Raw genomic sequence first — 15,851 nt, forward strand, 5'->3', positions numbered from 1 at the left:
ACTGTGCCAAGAAGGGGTGTTTCACATACTTCTGCACCCTCCCAGGGCATGATCAAACACTCCCCTGTTCCCTCCTCTACACTCAAATAGCAACAAAGGGGATATATAAAAGCTCTGAGACAGTTTCCCACTGGGATAAATCCCTCCAGTCCTGTTCCAGAGCTCTCACAGGGCAAAGACAAGACTCCTCATGGGTACAAACAGGGTTTAGAGGACGTCCTGTGACAGCAGATCAGTCTTACGGCAGCCATCACCTCACTACCACCTATTTTCAACAGACAGCTCTTCCTCTTCACCCTCAGATCATCTTTTGAGCACATGGTCACTGACCTGCCGTGTGTTAGACACCATGCATCCAGCAGTGCCGAGCCACAGAAGTGACCAGGAGGACTGGCACGGACCTCAGAAACTGGGCTGGCATTTTCCATCCCAAGTGAAAGAGAACAACAAAAAGGAGGGGAAGATAAACCCAGGTATGGCTGGGTTGGTACTTACTGTTGTCATAGATGGGGTTGGAAATCAAAGGGGGAAGAGCTAAGGTGTAGTTGCCGTGTTCATCAGGGAGGAAAGCTTGGAAGCAGAGGCGGACCACGTTGAGGTCGTACTCGTCGATGTTGTGGAGCTGTTCTTCAGGCACTGAGCAGCAGGAGGAGAGACAAGGCTGAGGGTTAGACACCAAACCCTGCAGTGATTCGTTAACAAACCCCCCATCAAAGAGATGGCAAAAGCTGCCCATAGTCCCTGCTAGCTCTGTAGGGGCTGCAGGAATAAACTCCTTCTATACAACAGAACCAGAAGCCTTTAACACTTCATCAGTCGAGGCTGAACTGTCCTAGTTCTCCAGCTGTTTCTTGCCTATGGTTTCCTCACCTTGCCTGCCAGACCAGTTTCATGTATCTGTAGTTTGAAAGTCATTCCCGGAACATGTTTCTCTCCTGTTTGTGCATGATAAAATTGACCAAATGAATGCTGCTCCCAGAGAGAAATATTTCACCATGAAGAAGCTCTGGGACATAGGTGAGAGTTTACCACAGCAGAACAAATAGTAATATCACTGCTTTCCTCTAGAGATTGAGATGGAAAAATAACCAGAAAGACAGTTCTTGGGGCAAGAACGAAGCTGAAACAACACAAACCATCTCCCCGAACCATCAACATCTGTGTCCCTTCTGTACCTTTGAGAAGAGTGATCAGTGCCATCGTTATGATGCAATTTGCTAATACAACAAGCAAACCCTTGCTGGGAAGAATCCATTCCCTTAGCTATACTGTGTAAACCACAGTAATGCATAACCCAAGCTCAGCACTGCAGTTTTGTTCACTCTTCCACCTAATTTTAATCTCAAGACATTGGACCTGGTGTGTTATATTGAGCATTTCATGTACCCCTGGCTCCGTTCTGGGAAAAGCATCCTCTTGGAACACGATGCTTTCCTTAAGGTCTGACATTAAACTATGACGTTGATATTGGGTGCTGGCAAGATGAGAAACTGATTTAATTTCATTTAAGTGGAAGCACTGATAATTAAAATCATTTCAAGCGTCTCTCCCAGTTCAAGCACAGCGAGATGCTCCCCGCAATTACCTAAGTGAGCGTGTGCCAAGTCACCAGATGACAACTGCTCGAGCTCGCTCCTCCCCTGCCCTTTCAGAGACCTCTTACAAGAAGAGGAGATTAAACGTGCCTGTGATAAGAAGTGTGGGGATCCCACTGTACTGATTACATTGCCCTGCTCTGACCTTTAGCGTTTATCACAGGCTTGGTCTCCACCCTGCCACGAGTGGGATTCCACAGTGCCCACTTGAAGGATTTCCTCCTTTTACCTTTTGAAAGTGTGCAACACGAAGGGCACTGGGCCCAGAACACTTTCCACTGGCATTTTCAGCTCTGAATAGCTCAGGTTCTCCTGGTCTCTACTGCAAAAAGAAATCAAGTCACCTTTCGCTTAATAAAAGAGGATCCTCAGGAAACGGGTCTGGAACAGAAACATTTGGCAGCCTCAGCAGCACAACCACCTCTTGATCCAGCCCGGCTTAGAGAGTAAAGACAGACAAGTGTGCTCCCTGGACCATGCCTTGCGGAAGGGCTGGTCAGGATCTAAACACTGCTTTGCTCCAATCAGCTTGGCTGGGTCTAATCCATATCAGAGCCCCATCCCTGGCAGTGTTCAAGGCCAGGCTGGACACAGGGGCTTGGAGCAACCTGATATAGTGGAAGGTTGGAACTGGATGAGCTTTAAGGTCCCTTCCAACCCAAACCAGTCTATGATGATCATGGCAATTGGTTCCCATGGACACTCTGGCTTCCATTCCCATGTTGTATTAGCCACTGGCAACCACATGGACCCAGCCAGAATGCCCAAGCAGTGGTCAAACATCAAACCTCTTCAAAATGAAATGGAGCACAGAGATTGAATACCTTTGTCTAGGTCAGCTCCCTGCAGACAGAAGCCAAGCACAAAATCTGCATCTGGCTTTTGCATTCTGAATCAAAAGCGGTTGCATAACCAAGTCTCTCATGTTAAAGCAGCACAAATAACAGCAGACCTAAAGCTTAGAGAGAACTCTGTAACTGCAAAAATACACCAGACATGGAGAAAATCAGTGATGCTTCTGTTCAAATCACATCCTACACTTTCCTATCCTATTGCAATTCCCAATCAAACTGTTTAACCATCTGATTTAGAAGAGTTGTGGGGTTCCCATAAGGAACCCCATAGTTAACCACAGCCATTGCTTTGTAAATCCTCTTGCCAGAATCCTGGCAGGACGTCGTGATCCACAGGATCACTGTACACTGTCACAGCAAAACCACCGCTCCTGCTTTGCATGCTTACACATGATCTTCAACTATAAAAACCAGTAGTTTGAAAGAGGAAGCGTTCAGTGAAGAGTGATTCCTCTTGGGCTATTTTTAACCAGATGAGAAGAACACAACAGGGCACAAAAGGAGAACAAGACAGTTGCAACTCCATCGTGTGACGACAGCCTTAAAAGAACAGGCTGGATTCCGCGTTCGCACGAAGCTTTCATCAATTCCAAAACACGGGACAATCATCCAAGCAAAACACAACGTTGTTATTTTTAACAGACATCTAATCCTGCTCCCTCTGAAGTCGGTTTGAGAGCAGCCACTCACTTGAACAGCTGCTGCCTTACACCTTCAGGTTATTAAAAGCAAACAAAACCGGGGCAGACAAACACACTGAGTAATGCCTGGAGTATGGCCGGATGGAGGATGCCCATGGCATTCAGGGCTATTTCACCAACTTCTGCACAGGAGCACAGCAGACAGGGTTAAACCTGACTAACCTGAACTTATTAAAGTGAAGAAACCCTGTCGAGGAGGTTGGGAACAGTACGTACTGGAGGAGGAGAGTCACCATCACACCACCGCTCCATCGCCCTGTGCAAGCTCCACTCAACCAGCTCTACTGAACCCAGTGACGTGCCACACGTGGAGCGAGCAGCAGATACGGTAAGAGACGGGCTCAAACACAACGTATGAACAAAAGGAAGAAGTGCCCTGGCTTTGGCAAGGGTTCAGCTTCCTCTTCTGAGTGCTTCTCGCTGTGTGGTACCACACCTTGCTGGCTTCGTCTGAATCCAACCGAAAGAGGTGGAATCCAGCCAACAAGCTGGGTCTGCTCCTGGGATGGCCCCGTCTAATAAAGAACTAGCCTCAACCTGGCAGAAATGCCTTTTCCATAGGTGTCTATGCAAACAGGAGGATATGAAGGGATGTTTCCAAGCACACCTCTTACAAGGGGATGGAGAGCTTTCAAAAGTAACACCCAGCAACTCAGACACAGAGAAATTAAAGTGATACTTTCAAAGAATTTAAATCCTAATGTAAATATGGGGCATGAGGCCAAAGAACAGCCACAAAAACACCACCAACACAATGGGAACAGAAAACCGGCCCCACTCACCGGGATTCTGGGAACAGGATTTCAAAAGCAATAGCTGGCGTTACAAACTCGGGCAGTATTAGCTGGTCTGCACCTCAAAGGGGATACAACAGCTAGTAAATCCTGTCTTTATCAATCTGTGTACAACTGCTGAAAGAAACACTGATTCCCCACCTTAAAGAAATGATTACCTTTGAAATCATTCCCTAATCCATTGGAGTAATTCTCTAATCCATTATCTGCTAACATGGGAAGAGACTGACACGGTCCCTGTGCAAGGAGGAAAAGAAACCACCCGACCATGTACAATCCTGAACTGCTTCCAACGCGAGCGGCTCACACCGGCTTCGGGTTCGGGTTGTCCCCATCGCAGAGATTTCAGCCACTAAGGTCCAGAGATGCCCCACGATGATCTTCACCATCCAGAAAGGCCAACGAGATACCATTCATCTGGGGATGCTACCAGGGGATTAAGTGTTTGCTCATGAGGTGGTGCTACAGGGAAAGCGAAAGTTTACGGTGAACGCCAAAGAGAGGTGGTAAAGTATTTGGGGTTTTTTGACTGATAACACCATACCTGATTAAACAGCAGATCCCTCACCCCCCACCCAGCTTCTGCAGAATGAGGTCAGAGACCTCTGCGGTGGGTGGTGCTGGAGGCACTGCAGCATCTAAACTTAACCTGCATGGAAACTTCCAGTGCAAGCGATGGGCTGTGACACACACACACACACACACACACATGCAGAGGGCTCGGCTGTGAACTCCATCTGCCCTGCACAGGGACATCTTGTGACCTTCCCTTCCCAGCGAGGGGACACACGAGCCGTGGCACGTCTCCAGCAAAGAGAATGACCTCCCACAGACAACAACACTGCTTCACCAAGGAAACCTCGGAGGAACACAGACCATTAATAACCACCGTGAGCTGTGCTCTGTCTCTGCTCTTACGCACACGATGGTTTTTAATTGAGGGGTACGCTGGGAGCTGGGTTTCACCTGAGTGATGACACAGACATGGTTTGCCCCAAGCATTTTGCTCCTGGAGCACAAAGATACCCCCTCAGCCCTGATACCAACTGATCACAGAATGGTTTAGGGTGGAAGGGACCGCATCCAGTCCCAACCCCTGCCACAGGCAGGGACACCTTCCACTAGAGCAGCTTGCTCCAAGCCCCTGTGTCCAACCTGGCCTTGAACACTGCCAGGGATGGGGCAGCCACAGCTTCTCTGGGCACCCTGTGCCATTGTCCCACCACTCTCATAGTGAAGAACTTCTTAAGGTCTAATCTCAGTCTCCCCTTGGGCAGGTTCAAGCCATTCCCCTTGGCCTGTCCCTACAGGCCCTTGTCCCAAGCCCCTCTCCAGGTTTCCTGCAGCCCCTTTAGGCACTGGAGCTGCTCTAAGGTCTCCCCTTCAGGAGCCTTCTCTTCTCCAGGCTGCCCCAGCCCAGCTCTCTCAGCCTGGCTCCAGAGCAGAGCTGCTCCAGCCCCCGCAGCATGCTCACGGTCTCCCATGGACCCACTCCAACAGATGGAGCTCAGTTGAACTCAGTCTATACCAGCGGTTTTGCATAAAAGACCAGCTCTGCCCAACCTTCCATTTCCAGCACTACTCTCACGCTGGGCACAGCAATCCTGTGGTGAACCCGACCGAGGAGCTGGCCTGGCTCTGAACTAACTTGCCAGCAGAAAAGAGGAAAAACCTCTTGTTTTCGGGCGGTCGGTTCCCATGATCGCCAGTCTTGGCGCAAAGACAGCAGTGGAAGCAGACAAGAGGCAGTGGAAGGAAGGACTGAGAACCTCTTGCACTGGTGGTGCTGATCTGTGCCAGGTTCAACCAGTCAGGTCCCTCTTGGTGCTGGGGGGTACATTTTGGGTGCAGTTTACTCCCCCCAGCCTACGTCCATCCACACTGGAGCCCAAGTATTTAACTGGTGTCCCCTGCAGATGAACTCCATACAGCAGAAAAGGACCTCACCTTCACGTGCTGCTTCTAAGTGAACTACCATCATGGAAGTAGAAAGGGAAGAGCAGATGTCCTGGAGTGCTGCTTGTCCATCGCTATCAGAAGCAGAATATGGTGCCCTCTTTGAACCTGGGCTTTAGCAACCGGCCGCATCCAGCTGCTCAGCCACACAAACAGAGGCACAAACCCCATCTACCAGCACTTGCTGAGAGGCAGAAGCTGGGAACAAGGGGAGGGAAGGGCCACGGCAGCGCTCTGTTCCTCCTCCTGATACACCCATGCCGGGTTTATGCCTCTGTGATGCATGAAGAGATAAGTCTCAATTAATTCTGCAGGAAAGAGAAACCTTTGCCCGTACCCATAAACACAACGTGTGTCAGCAGTGCTCAGTGGTTTAAATAAAGCAAGAGCCTTGTTATTGGTGCAGATGAGTGAAATCCAGATGTTAACCTACAGTCAACGAAAACCTGAACTGCTGTGGACACGTTCCCTTGTCTTACAGAAGAAACACATGGAACGTGGAGGGCCTGGCCTCATGTAAAGGCCACGAACTGGGAATACAAATGACCACTTGCAAACCTCAGTCCTGGCTCTGTCTAGACAATGTTTTTGTGAACCTGGGCTCTTTTCCTGTTTGAAATTCAACCTGAAAAAGGTAAAACTGGGACAGATTTAAGCAAGTATGTACATCAGCCTCCAGAGATCTGTACCACATCGCTCAGTAGATCCTGTTCATAGTAAAAACACCACATGTCAGGGGTTTTTGTGTCTCACTTGGTAATTCTCATTCTTAACTTACTGCACACCTTTCAGCACAAACAGCAGGAAGCATTTGCACAAGGAACGAGATAACAAAGGGCTCTTCCAAAGGTAGAAGCTAACGTTGCATTAGGATCAGGACATTCAGCTTTCCGAGCGGATTTGTTCCGTGCCTCTTCAAAAGCAACTCACTCTTCCCAAGATTTTCACCTTGGGAATTTAGGTGGGAGGTTACAAATTGGTTTAATTTAAGGACGGAAGTTTAAGGTTTCTCATAACATCCCTACAACTGCCTGACAGGAGGATGGAGCCAGGAGGGGCTGGGCTCTGCTCCCAAGGAACAAGGGATGGGACAAGAGGAAACGGCCTCAAGCTGCACCAGGGCAGGTTTAGATGGAGCTGAGGAACAATTCCTGCCCCAGAGGGTGCTCAGGCATTGGAACAGGCTGCCCAGGGCAGGGCTGCAGTCTCCGTCCCTGGTGTAGATGAGGCCTCAGTGCCATGGGTTACTGGTGACCTTGGCAGTGCTGGGGGATGGTTGGACTGGATGATCTTGAAGGTCTGTCCCAACCCAGCTGGTTCCATGATCTGAGCCATTCCCTGCAGAACAAGTGGCCCCGGTGAACGTCCCCAATGCGGGCGACTGCTGTCAGAGCACAGGGGCTGCTTTAGGAGCAAGGGAAGCTGCTGCTGCTGCTGCTGCTGCTGCGGTGAGCGCAGGAAGCGAGCGTGGGGCTGAGCCCGGCGGAGGCGGTGCCGGGGGTGTTGTGGAGACGGTGACGAGCACAAAGCCCCCGCGGGTCAGCTGCCGGCGGGCGGAAAGGGGAAGCGGGGAAGGAAGGGCTGCGGAGGCAGCTGGAAACAGCGCGCGGTGCTCGTCAGCAGCGGCGCAGGCACGGGAACGGGCACCGAGCTCCAGGGAAAGCCGACCTCCTACAATGGGTTGGGTTGGAAGGGGCCTTAGAGCTCATCCAGTTCCAAGCCCTTGCCATGGGCAGGGTTATTTACCCCCTCCTGATCCAACACCTGAAATATGGCAGTTTCTCCAACTCTTGGGAGCCCGTTTCCCTAGGAAAAGGTTGGTCCTCAATCATTGCTAAATACAGTTTGCCCCCAAAATTTAAAGGACACTCTCAGGGCTTTTCCTCATTGATAATTAACTCGGGTTGTTATTAAGTCAATTGTTGTCTCTCTGTCAAGTCACACCCACCCACAAAAGCTCTTAACTGAGAACTGGCTCTTCTAATTGGAGTTGGCTGTACATCAGACAGTGCACGGGGAGACGGGGATAGGGCACAACTCAACAGCTACTCAAAAGAAAACAAACACCGTAGAAAGCAGACGTGGACCAGCTCCACTGGAGGAGTAACTCTGCTCCTTCGATGCTATTTATATCATCATCATCATGACAAGGAGTCCTAGTTACTGTGCACCATCTCCATGGCGTGCTCAGGAATGAGAGGCAAGCAAGAGTTCTAGAACTGGTCAGCTTATGAAAGGACAAAAATATATGGATGTATATATGGATGGTAGATAGATGGATACATATGGATGTACTTTGTGAACACAACAGATCACAACCCCGCCCAGCGATGGTGTGGAACAGCAGCTCTCTCTCTTAAACACGGCTAACCCCAGAGGGTCAACCTGAGTCCACATCATCCCACCTGCGTCCTACTGAATTCACACACTCTGTAAAGCCTACACTGGACTTAAGGGACAAGAGCTACCAACTCTTATGGAGAATTCACTGTGGAACAGCCTTACAGGTATGGCTGCAGCACGACTCTGATCAGACAGCTCCAGCAAGGGACACAGCACAGTTTGCAAACACCAACTCCTGATCGCCCAGGGGTTCACAAGTAGGTATCAGCTGTGTCAATAGCATAGGCAAGACGGCTGGAGAACATGATCTTAAAGCCCACACATCCTGACCAAGCAACTTCCTACTGTTGCTGATGACGACCCTTATTCAGTGCATGTCCATACTGTATACTCGAAAGGATGACACCACCCTTTTGTGTTAAGGCTCACTCTCCCTTTGCACCCCACTTGTCTTTGGCACCTGGGCTTCCCTGGAAGATGAGAGCCCCTTTCACAAGGAACACAACTTTGTGGACCCACACCTTGCTCTTCCTTCATCCCTCACTGACAAGTAATACCCACGCTGGCAGGCTGGAGGCATTCTGCATCTGTTAATAGGGTCAGCACTGAACCTCTGCCCTGAAAGAAGGCTCAGGACAGGGACTGCTTATTCTAGAAGGTGGGAAAGAAAAAGCAAAGACAACCAACACAAAAACACCCCGAAGGCTGCTTTTGAGCTCCATGAAATTCCTTTTATGATGCTTATGCAAGAAATGAGTAACACCAACTTGCGACCTGCTTCGAGGATGCACCTAACTCTGACATGTATCTCCAGATGCCTTTCTGAAGACACACGAATAAAGCACAATGCAGGATGGACACAACACAGCCTGGAGAACGCAATGATATTCTCCTGACCTTAAAAAACAAATTAAAGCCGTACGTAAAGCTTTCAATCTTATCAAGCAGTGAACATCACAGTGACTGCTGCTAATGAAACCCTGCTCTGATCAATTAAGTACACCTATGCTCCTGTCACCAATCCTGTTTTATTAGACCTCGGTCCTTGGCCTTTCTGGGCTCTGCTTTGTGTGGGACTGCCCTGGAGGCTATTCCCAAGCAGCTCTGCTTTGTGCTGACACGTTAGCAATGCCGAAAGGCAATTCCATAGGCTGGGGATTGCCAGCGGCCCCTTCCCAGCACAACCCCTGCCAAGAGCAGGGAGCTGCCCTGTGTGTCACCCATGCGAGGCTCTCCCTGCTGCCAGGGCAGGGCTGTGGTCTCCTCCACTGCTGGGCTGGTGGGAAGCAGCCCCGGCTCTGCCCTGGTGCCTGTAGCAGCCCCATAATGATCAGTGCATTGGGAGTTATGTGCCAACACTGTGAAAATCTCCTCTCAGAAGGCTGTAGTGAAGTGTTTCCTCACTATCACACTCAGCAGTGCTAGGAACAGAGTGAGCTATGGGGCGGCTAAAGTGTCTTTGGTGAAATACAAGCACACAAAAGGTTTGTTTGCTGCACAACATCAAGAGAAAATGTCAGTGCATGTTTTACTTATGGAGAAAAAGAAAGCCAGGAGGGCTGAAGAGAAGAATTCCCCTTTTCTGTCTGAAATCAAGGTAGCGCTGACTCAAGGTTAACACAATTCAAACCCTCCAACTGTTTTAGTTCTGCCGATGACTGAACCCATGTAACAATGGGTTTTTACAGATGCTGTTTTGTGCACACAATATCAAACCAAGGATTATTGTATGGACGAACCATCAGCACCATCAGCCTGACTCCAAAAGGCTGTTCTACAATGAAGAAAACACCCACAACATTTCTCACTCTGTAATAACTTCACCAGGCTTCTTTTCAACCCAATTCAGGGACAACTTGATGATCTTAAGGTCCTTTCCAACCCTAACTATTCTATGATTCTATGTGTTCTGAAGCAAGCCAGAAATCCAGCTCCCAACTCTCTAAGAAGGGTCTTACCTGCATTCAGCAAGACATCTGTGAGTATTAAAAAGCATTTGGAAGATCTTCAAGTTCCTGCACGCTTAAGCAAATACCCAACTGCCTTAGCTAATAGTTTGGGGGTATTTATGCTTGACATCCAATTCCTCCCAGTTGAGCCTGTGTGCTCCCCACCCCACCTCTGCATTGAACTTTGCAATTCTAAGGCTGTGGGATGAATTGGTTCAACAAGTTGATCTGAGGGGAAACCACTCTTTGTGAGCTGGTTTCCACTGGAGCAAGTTGCTGAGTCCATGTAGCCTCACAGTGCAAGGTGTGAGGAAAGTAGTAGGAGTGTGTGAGCAGGGATGGAGGGAAGAGCAGGGTGACTCGTTGAGAGCAGCCCACAGATCAGCCATCATGTACAGCTACAGTGGGTAGAGCCTTACCGGTGTGGCTCTGTAGCAGCACAATCTGCCTCAGACTTGCTCAAGACCAATACTACCATGGAGCTCCTGAGTGCTTCTACCAGCTCCTGTGCTCTAAAATCAAGTGAGGAGCAGCTTCGAGGAGTCTATGAGCTCCTGAAGTGCCTGGCTGAGGGCTCACAAACACCAGTGTTCAAACAACAGAAGAGATGGGACTGGTTTAAGCTGTTGCACAAGCGATGCTAATTCAGTCTTTCAATCTCAGAGCTGCCCAAACTGGGGAGATCTGATTCCCGAGACACGTGTGGAAGTTTCCAGGGAAGGTTTCTGCTGCTATCCCATTGCTGCTGTCCAAGCAGCAACTCACATTGCTGCTGGGGATAAAGAGAAGAGCAACTATCCAAAGAGATTCACCACGTTATGACAATGCGGGAAGCGTGGGAAGGACACAGGAAGGGCAGACCATTTTCTCCCCGTTCTGGAAAAGATAAAAGCTGCACCACAAAAGCAAGGGCAGGACAAGCAGAGCCCCACCAGCCTCACAGTGACCCAGCTGATGTCCACTCACCATTGAAAGGGTTGATCTTCTTGGAGATCCGTAGAGAGATTGATTCCTTCAGGTCTTTCTTCTTCACACACTGAATGCCCAGATTCTGAAAACTGAAGCACATGCGGCAGCGTTTCAGCAACTAATGAAACCTTCACAGAGTTAATGATCGTTAATACAAGAGTTATTTGCAACATCAAACTATTCCACAATGAAGATTACCACTGTGCGGTCTCATGGTGTGAGAAGTGGGGAAAAAGCTTAATTGAGAGAAGGGTGTAAGAGCTGGATGATGCGGGAATAGCAGTGAAAAATACTACATTATAATTCTAGATATATATTCTTTATTAAATCTATATAAAAATACCTAAATATATATTCTTAAGACTGTACATTACTGTATCAAAAGTGATACTCTGCAGTACACCTACAGAGATTACACAGTTAAATACGGGATCTCGTGTAATTTATAGCGGCAATTACTTTTGTTATCAATAAACGCACTGATTTGCATTAGTTCAGGATTTTCTCTCTCCTGCTTTTGTACCAGGGAATGTAAATTTCAAAGGCTGTTTTAAAGGGGTTTTTTTGAAACAAGTCAAAACAGGTCTCTAAACCTGGCACAGTTATGGAAAAGTTCTGAGGAGCTGCAGCTCTTCCTGATTTGCATATGAGCGCAGGTCACCCCGATGCAGGAGGTGGGGGGAGTCCCAGGCGAGCTCTTGTTCCCACATGGAAAAACCATGACATCATCAAAGCCGAGTGGATGTAAAGCAGGAAGTAAGAAAAAATGAAAAGAGATGGCTGTGTTGCATGGGGTTACAGTGAGCGCAGAGGACGGGCGCGCCGGCAGGCAGCCTTACCCAAGCACCAGCTATTTCCGTTCCTTTGAAACTCCACAACAGCTCTTTGCTAAGCCTAAATGCCTGAAAAAACACTTTAATGCACCTAAAGGCACTCCTTAATGCACCTAAAGATACTTCTTTATGCATCTAAACATACCGCTTGCCCCTGCCAACATTCTCAAGAACAGTTTTACACTTCTCTGCTCTGAACAAGACTATCCTAGCATGATTTTAAGTTTAGTTCCCTTAAACTCCCTTCCCTGTGCCAAGTCCACTCTGTCCAGAGGTTCCCAAATCCTCTGCATTCAGGCTCCACTTCCAGATCCTTCATTCACTAGTGGAATGTGTAAGCTTCCCTTTGAAACCCAACAGGATAACCCGGAGGAGAATAAAACGCAGGAGCATCTCATAGCACTTTGGTTTTATATTGTGGCTACTGACATGCAAGATCTGTACTGTACCTTGAGGAACAATCCTATTTCTGTCTCCCCTTGTGGACAGTAATATTTTAGGGCTTGGTCACAGCACATTTTACTTTTTCTCATCCTTGGTGACAGCACCTATTACCTTTTCTCCCCCAGAATACCCACTGTATTCCGTAGATTCAGTCTGAAGCACACATCAAGGCTACGAACAGGCTTAGCTCCCTATCACATCCCCAGTGCCAGCCATCCACCATAAATTACAGATATCAAGCAAGCACATGCACGAACTGACCCTGAACAAAAGCCCTACCCAGCTAAAACAGACCTAAGAGCCATCACCCTGCATCATTTAACCACTGAACCAAGCCTCTCCTGAGCAACAGCCAGGCCCCAGCATTCTCAGGTTATAAATGATTCCTCCACCACGTGCTGTCACAGCGAAAGCGTCTATTGAGCCATCAGTACAGAGGGCTGGATCAGAGGAGGAACTGTCAAGAAGCTCAGCACGGCTGCGGGGTTTCACATAGCCCTGGCTGACAGGAAGCAAGCGAGATAACGAGAAGAGAGGGAGAAGTAGGAAGAGAGAAGAAACATGACAAACACTTAAGATAAACCTATGATATCATCCATGCAGAGGGACAGCAACCTAGGAAGGAAGAATGTGAGTATACAGGAAGTCACACATGCTCCAACAGCCATGATTTTGGCTTGATGTTTTGGCCAGGGAGGGCTCTGGTTGAGTTTGGGCAGCAGTACAAAGATCATCACGCCACATGCAGAACAAAACACTTTGTTCAACCAGAACTACAGGGGGAACTTTGAGCAAGCAGGAAGCAGAGTCGTTACTCAGAGCAGCCCCAAATCTGGGATTAATAATTCCTCTTCTGCAGGAAAAAAACCTCAAAAAACAAGTAATAAATTGGAGTCTTGCTCCACTTGGGATGCTCAGCAAGAGCAAACAGCCAGAATCACTACCAAGAGACGACACCTCCTGCTCACTAGTATTGTATGAAGCTTTTCTCCAACGTGGACTCGAAGAGAAGAATGTGAAGACTGAGTCACCAGCCACAAAAAGGAAAATGACTTTAAACATCCAGATCCAATTACGGATCACACTGGTCTTTCATCTCAAAGCAACCAATGATTTGTTAAAAATGAGTGTACCGATGCTGGAAACATTTCAAAGAGAATGTTTCGAGCCTCCTCCCATCAATGTCAAGCTCAGTGGAAGCTTACAGCTTCACATTATCAATAAGGGGAATGTAGACCACTCACTGTTTTGTAGGAAACCAAGAGGTTTATAACCTAAGGATATTGAGAAGGATTCATGGATACAGCAAACAATCACAAGGGTCTTAACTGATGAGCCACAGCATTATGTCAAAGAACACGATCTGATGTACCACGAAATGAAACCAGTATTTGCAGGTAAAGTCTTTGCAGAGCATCCCTGCACATTTTGGCATTGGAGCTTCTCTACAGGCTTGCCTCATCCTTCCACACTCGGCCTTGTGCAACAGAACGTCAAGAGGAAAAACAATCAGTGTCTTCCTGTATCCGGTGAACGTAACGTAACCAGACAAGGCGTTGAGCAATCAGGCTTTTCTGCTTCAGATTAGAAGGCCCAGAGCTGAGAGCAGGAAATGGGATGGGCCAGGACACAGACATCCTTTGACTTTGGGTGAGGAAGCTTGATTTGAGAGAAGAGAAAGGAGAAGCTGGTGAATGGATGGCCAGAGGAAGGCGCAAGGTCCATTGACAGCTTGAGATATTCACAACTGCCTTTTAGACAAGGTTAAGGGAAGCTCTATTTGCGGGGAAGCCGATGAGGATGAGGTTGCAACAATCAAGGTGGTGCCTGAAGGGACAGCCCTACCTTTCTAGAGAGGTGTACCAGTAAGGGAAAAGTAACTGGAATTACATTTACTAATCCTTTCCTACCGTTTGCCAAGCAGGATAACACTGTGAACTGAGCTAAAAACAGTAAAGTAATAAAACTGTTAGCATCTGTAACAGCAAGAGATAGTACAGTCAACGTGCTACATGTCACCTGAATACATGACAGCACATCCATGATCACTTGAGCCTGGGCTGTACGTTGAAGAAGCATCTCCACTACTACAACTATTTATTTCACCATCAGGCAATCATCATCTTCAAACAGAGTGTGCCTTCAGTCCTTTAATAAGTGTTCCACTGACTAAACCCACATAAATGCAGAGTAATTTCACTAACATCAACAGAATCACATCAGCCTGAGAGCAGGGCGTAAGAGCTACTTACACACTGAAACATTTACCTCGTTTTCTTTCCAGCTCAGTTACCTTTCCCCCAGAGCAATAGCCTACTTCCAGGTTTACTGCATCACAAACTGGGAACCACAAACAGGTTGCCAAGTCTCAGTTCCCCTCTCAGGCAAAAATCACTCAGTATTTGTTGCAGTTTCCTCTGCTTTCACTATATTACATGAGACTTGGAATACTGATGGGAAACGCCATTCAAATACAACTGGATTTTAGGTGTTCTTAATGCCCCTCTGAATAGCCCTGAGAAGCACATCTCATACACAGCCTGAATCCTCCTTCTCTTCCCTGCTTGCCCTCCAGAGCCCAGCCTGAGCACAATCTGTACTTTCACTCCAAGAAAACCCCAACCCAACCAGCAACAACAGTGAGAGCTACTAACACGTTCCTAGATGTGTCACAGCCATTATCTTCTAAATGACATGATAATCAGCCAGTACAAACTTTCTCCACCAGTTTCCAGAGTCCAAGTGTAATTCCCAGGGAAGATGGGAACTTCCCTAATCCCCGTGAAGTACTAATTCTAATGCTGCTGTTACCTATTCTATTACTCATCATTTTCACACGTAGGAAAGAATCAGGCCCAAGAGTAATAAGTGTTACTGAAGAAGAATACAAAAGCAAGTAAGTGGGAGAAAGGGAAAGGAGACAGGCATTGGGAGAATGGACAAAGGAAAGGGTGTGAGGAAAAGAACAGGACAAAAGAGAAGAACTGAAAAGGAAGTAAATACTTCAAAGAGGGGCTGCCCTCTCTCCAAGATGGATTAATAAACTTCAGCAGAAACAGCATTCCAACAGCTCTTTTACTCACTGGTCAGAGGTTTAAAACGCAAGATTAGCACAGTTAATCGAACTCCCAAGTAACATCACTACTCACGACAGGACTCGCCGCTCTGGTCCAAACTCTGCTTCATAGTAGCCATCTCTGCAGTCTTTCCCAACCAGGTCATGAGGGTGAGGCTTGTAGGGTTCATTCTTCGTTACCAACGTAGTTCTTATTTTGACTTTTCCAAAGTAGTTCAGAATCTGCAAGAAAATTGAGATGTTTTCTAGATTATAGACATCAGGACTAGTGAAGTCCCCACATACAGGGACATATTTCATTATCATATCTAGCCTTGCAATGAAGGACACAACATTC

General features: G+C 47.8%; 1 protein-coding gene across 5 annotated transcripts in view; it reads right to left on the minus strand.

The window, feature by feature from the left end:
- The window catches only part of REL (REL proto-oncogene, NF-kB subunit), a 46,367-nt gene that overhangs the window by 8,779 nt on the left and 21,737 nt on the right, over positions 1–15,851 (minus strand). For 4 of the 5 annotated variants that reach the window (XR_009727160.1, XM_061364863.1, XM_061364862.1 and 1 more), the window contains 3 exons: positions 15,588–15,736; positions 11,159–11,250; positions 496–636 (listed from right to left, as the gene is read on the minus strand). Coding sequence is in view for 4 of the 5 variants with exons in the window: in XM_061364863.1 (XP_061220847.1) it covers positions 496–636; positions 11,159–11,250; positions 15,588–15,736 (382 nt within the window). In the remaining variant the exon portion in view is untranslated. The remainder of the gene's footprint in view (positions 1–495; positions 637–11,158; positions 11,251–15,587; positions 15,737–15,851) is intronic. The other variant, XM_061364864.1, reaches the window with a different exon arrangement.

This window comes from Neopsephotus bourkii, unplaced genomic scaffold, assembly GCF_033783945.1.
Source record: "Neopsephotus bourkii isolate Nb327-2 ecotype Australia unplaced genomic scaffold, CSIRO-AGI_Nbou_v1 NB_1250, whole genome shotgun sequence".
NCBI lineage: Eukaryota > Metazoa > Chordata > Aves > Psittaciformes > Psittacidae > Neopsephotus > Neopsephotus bourkii.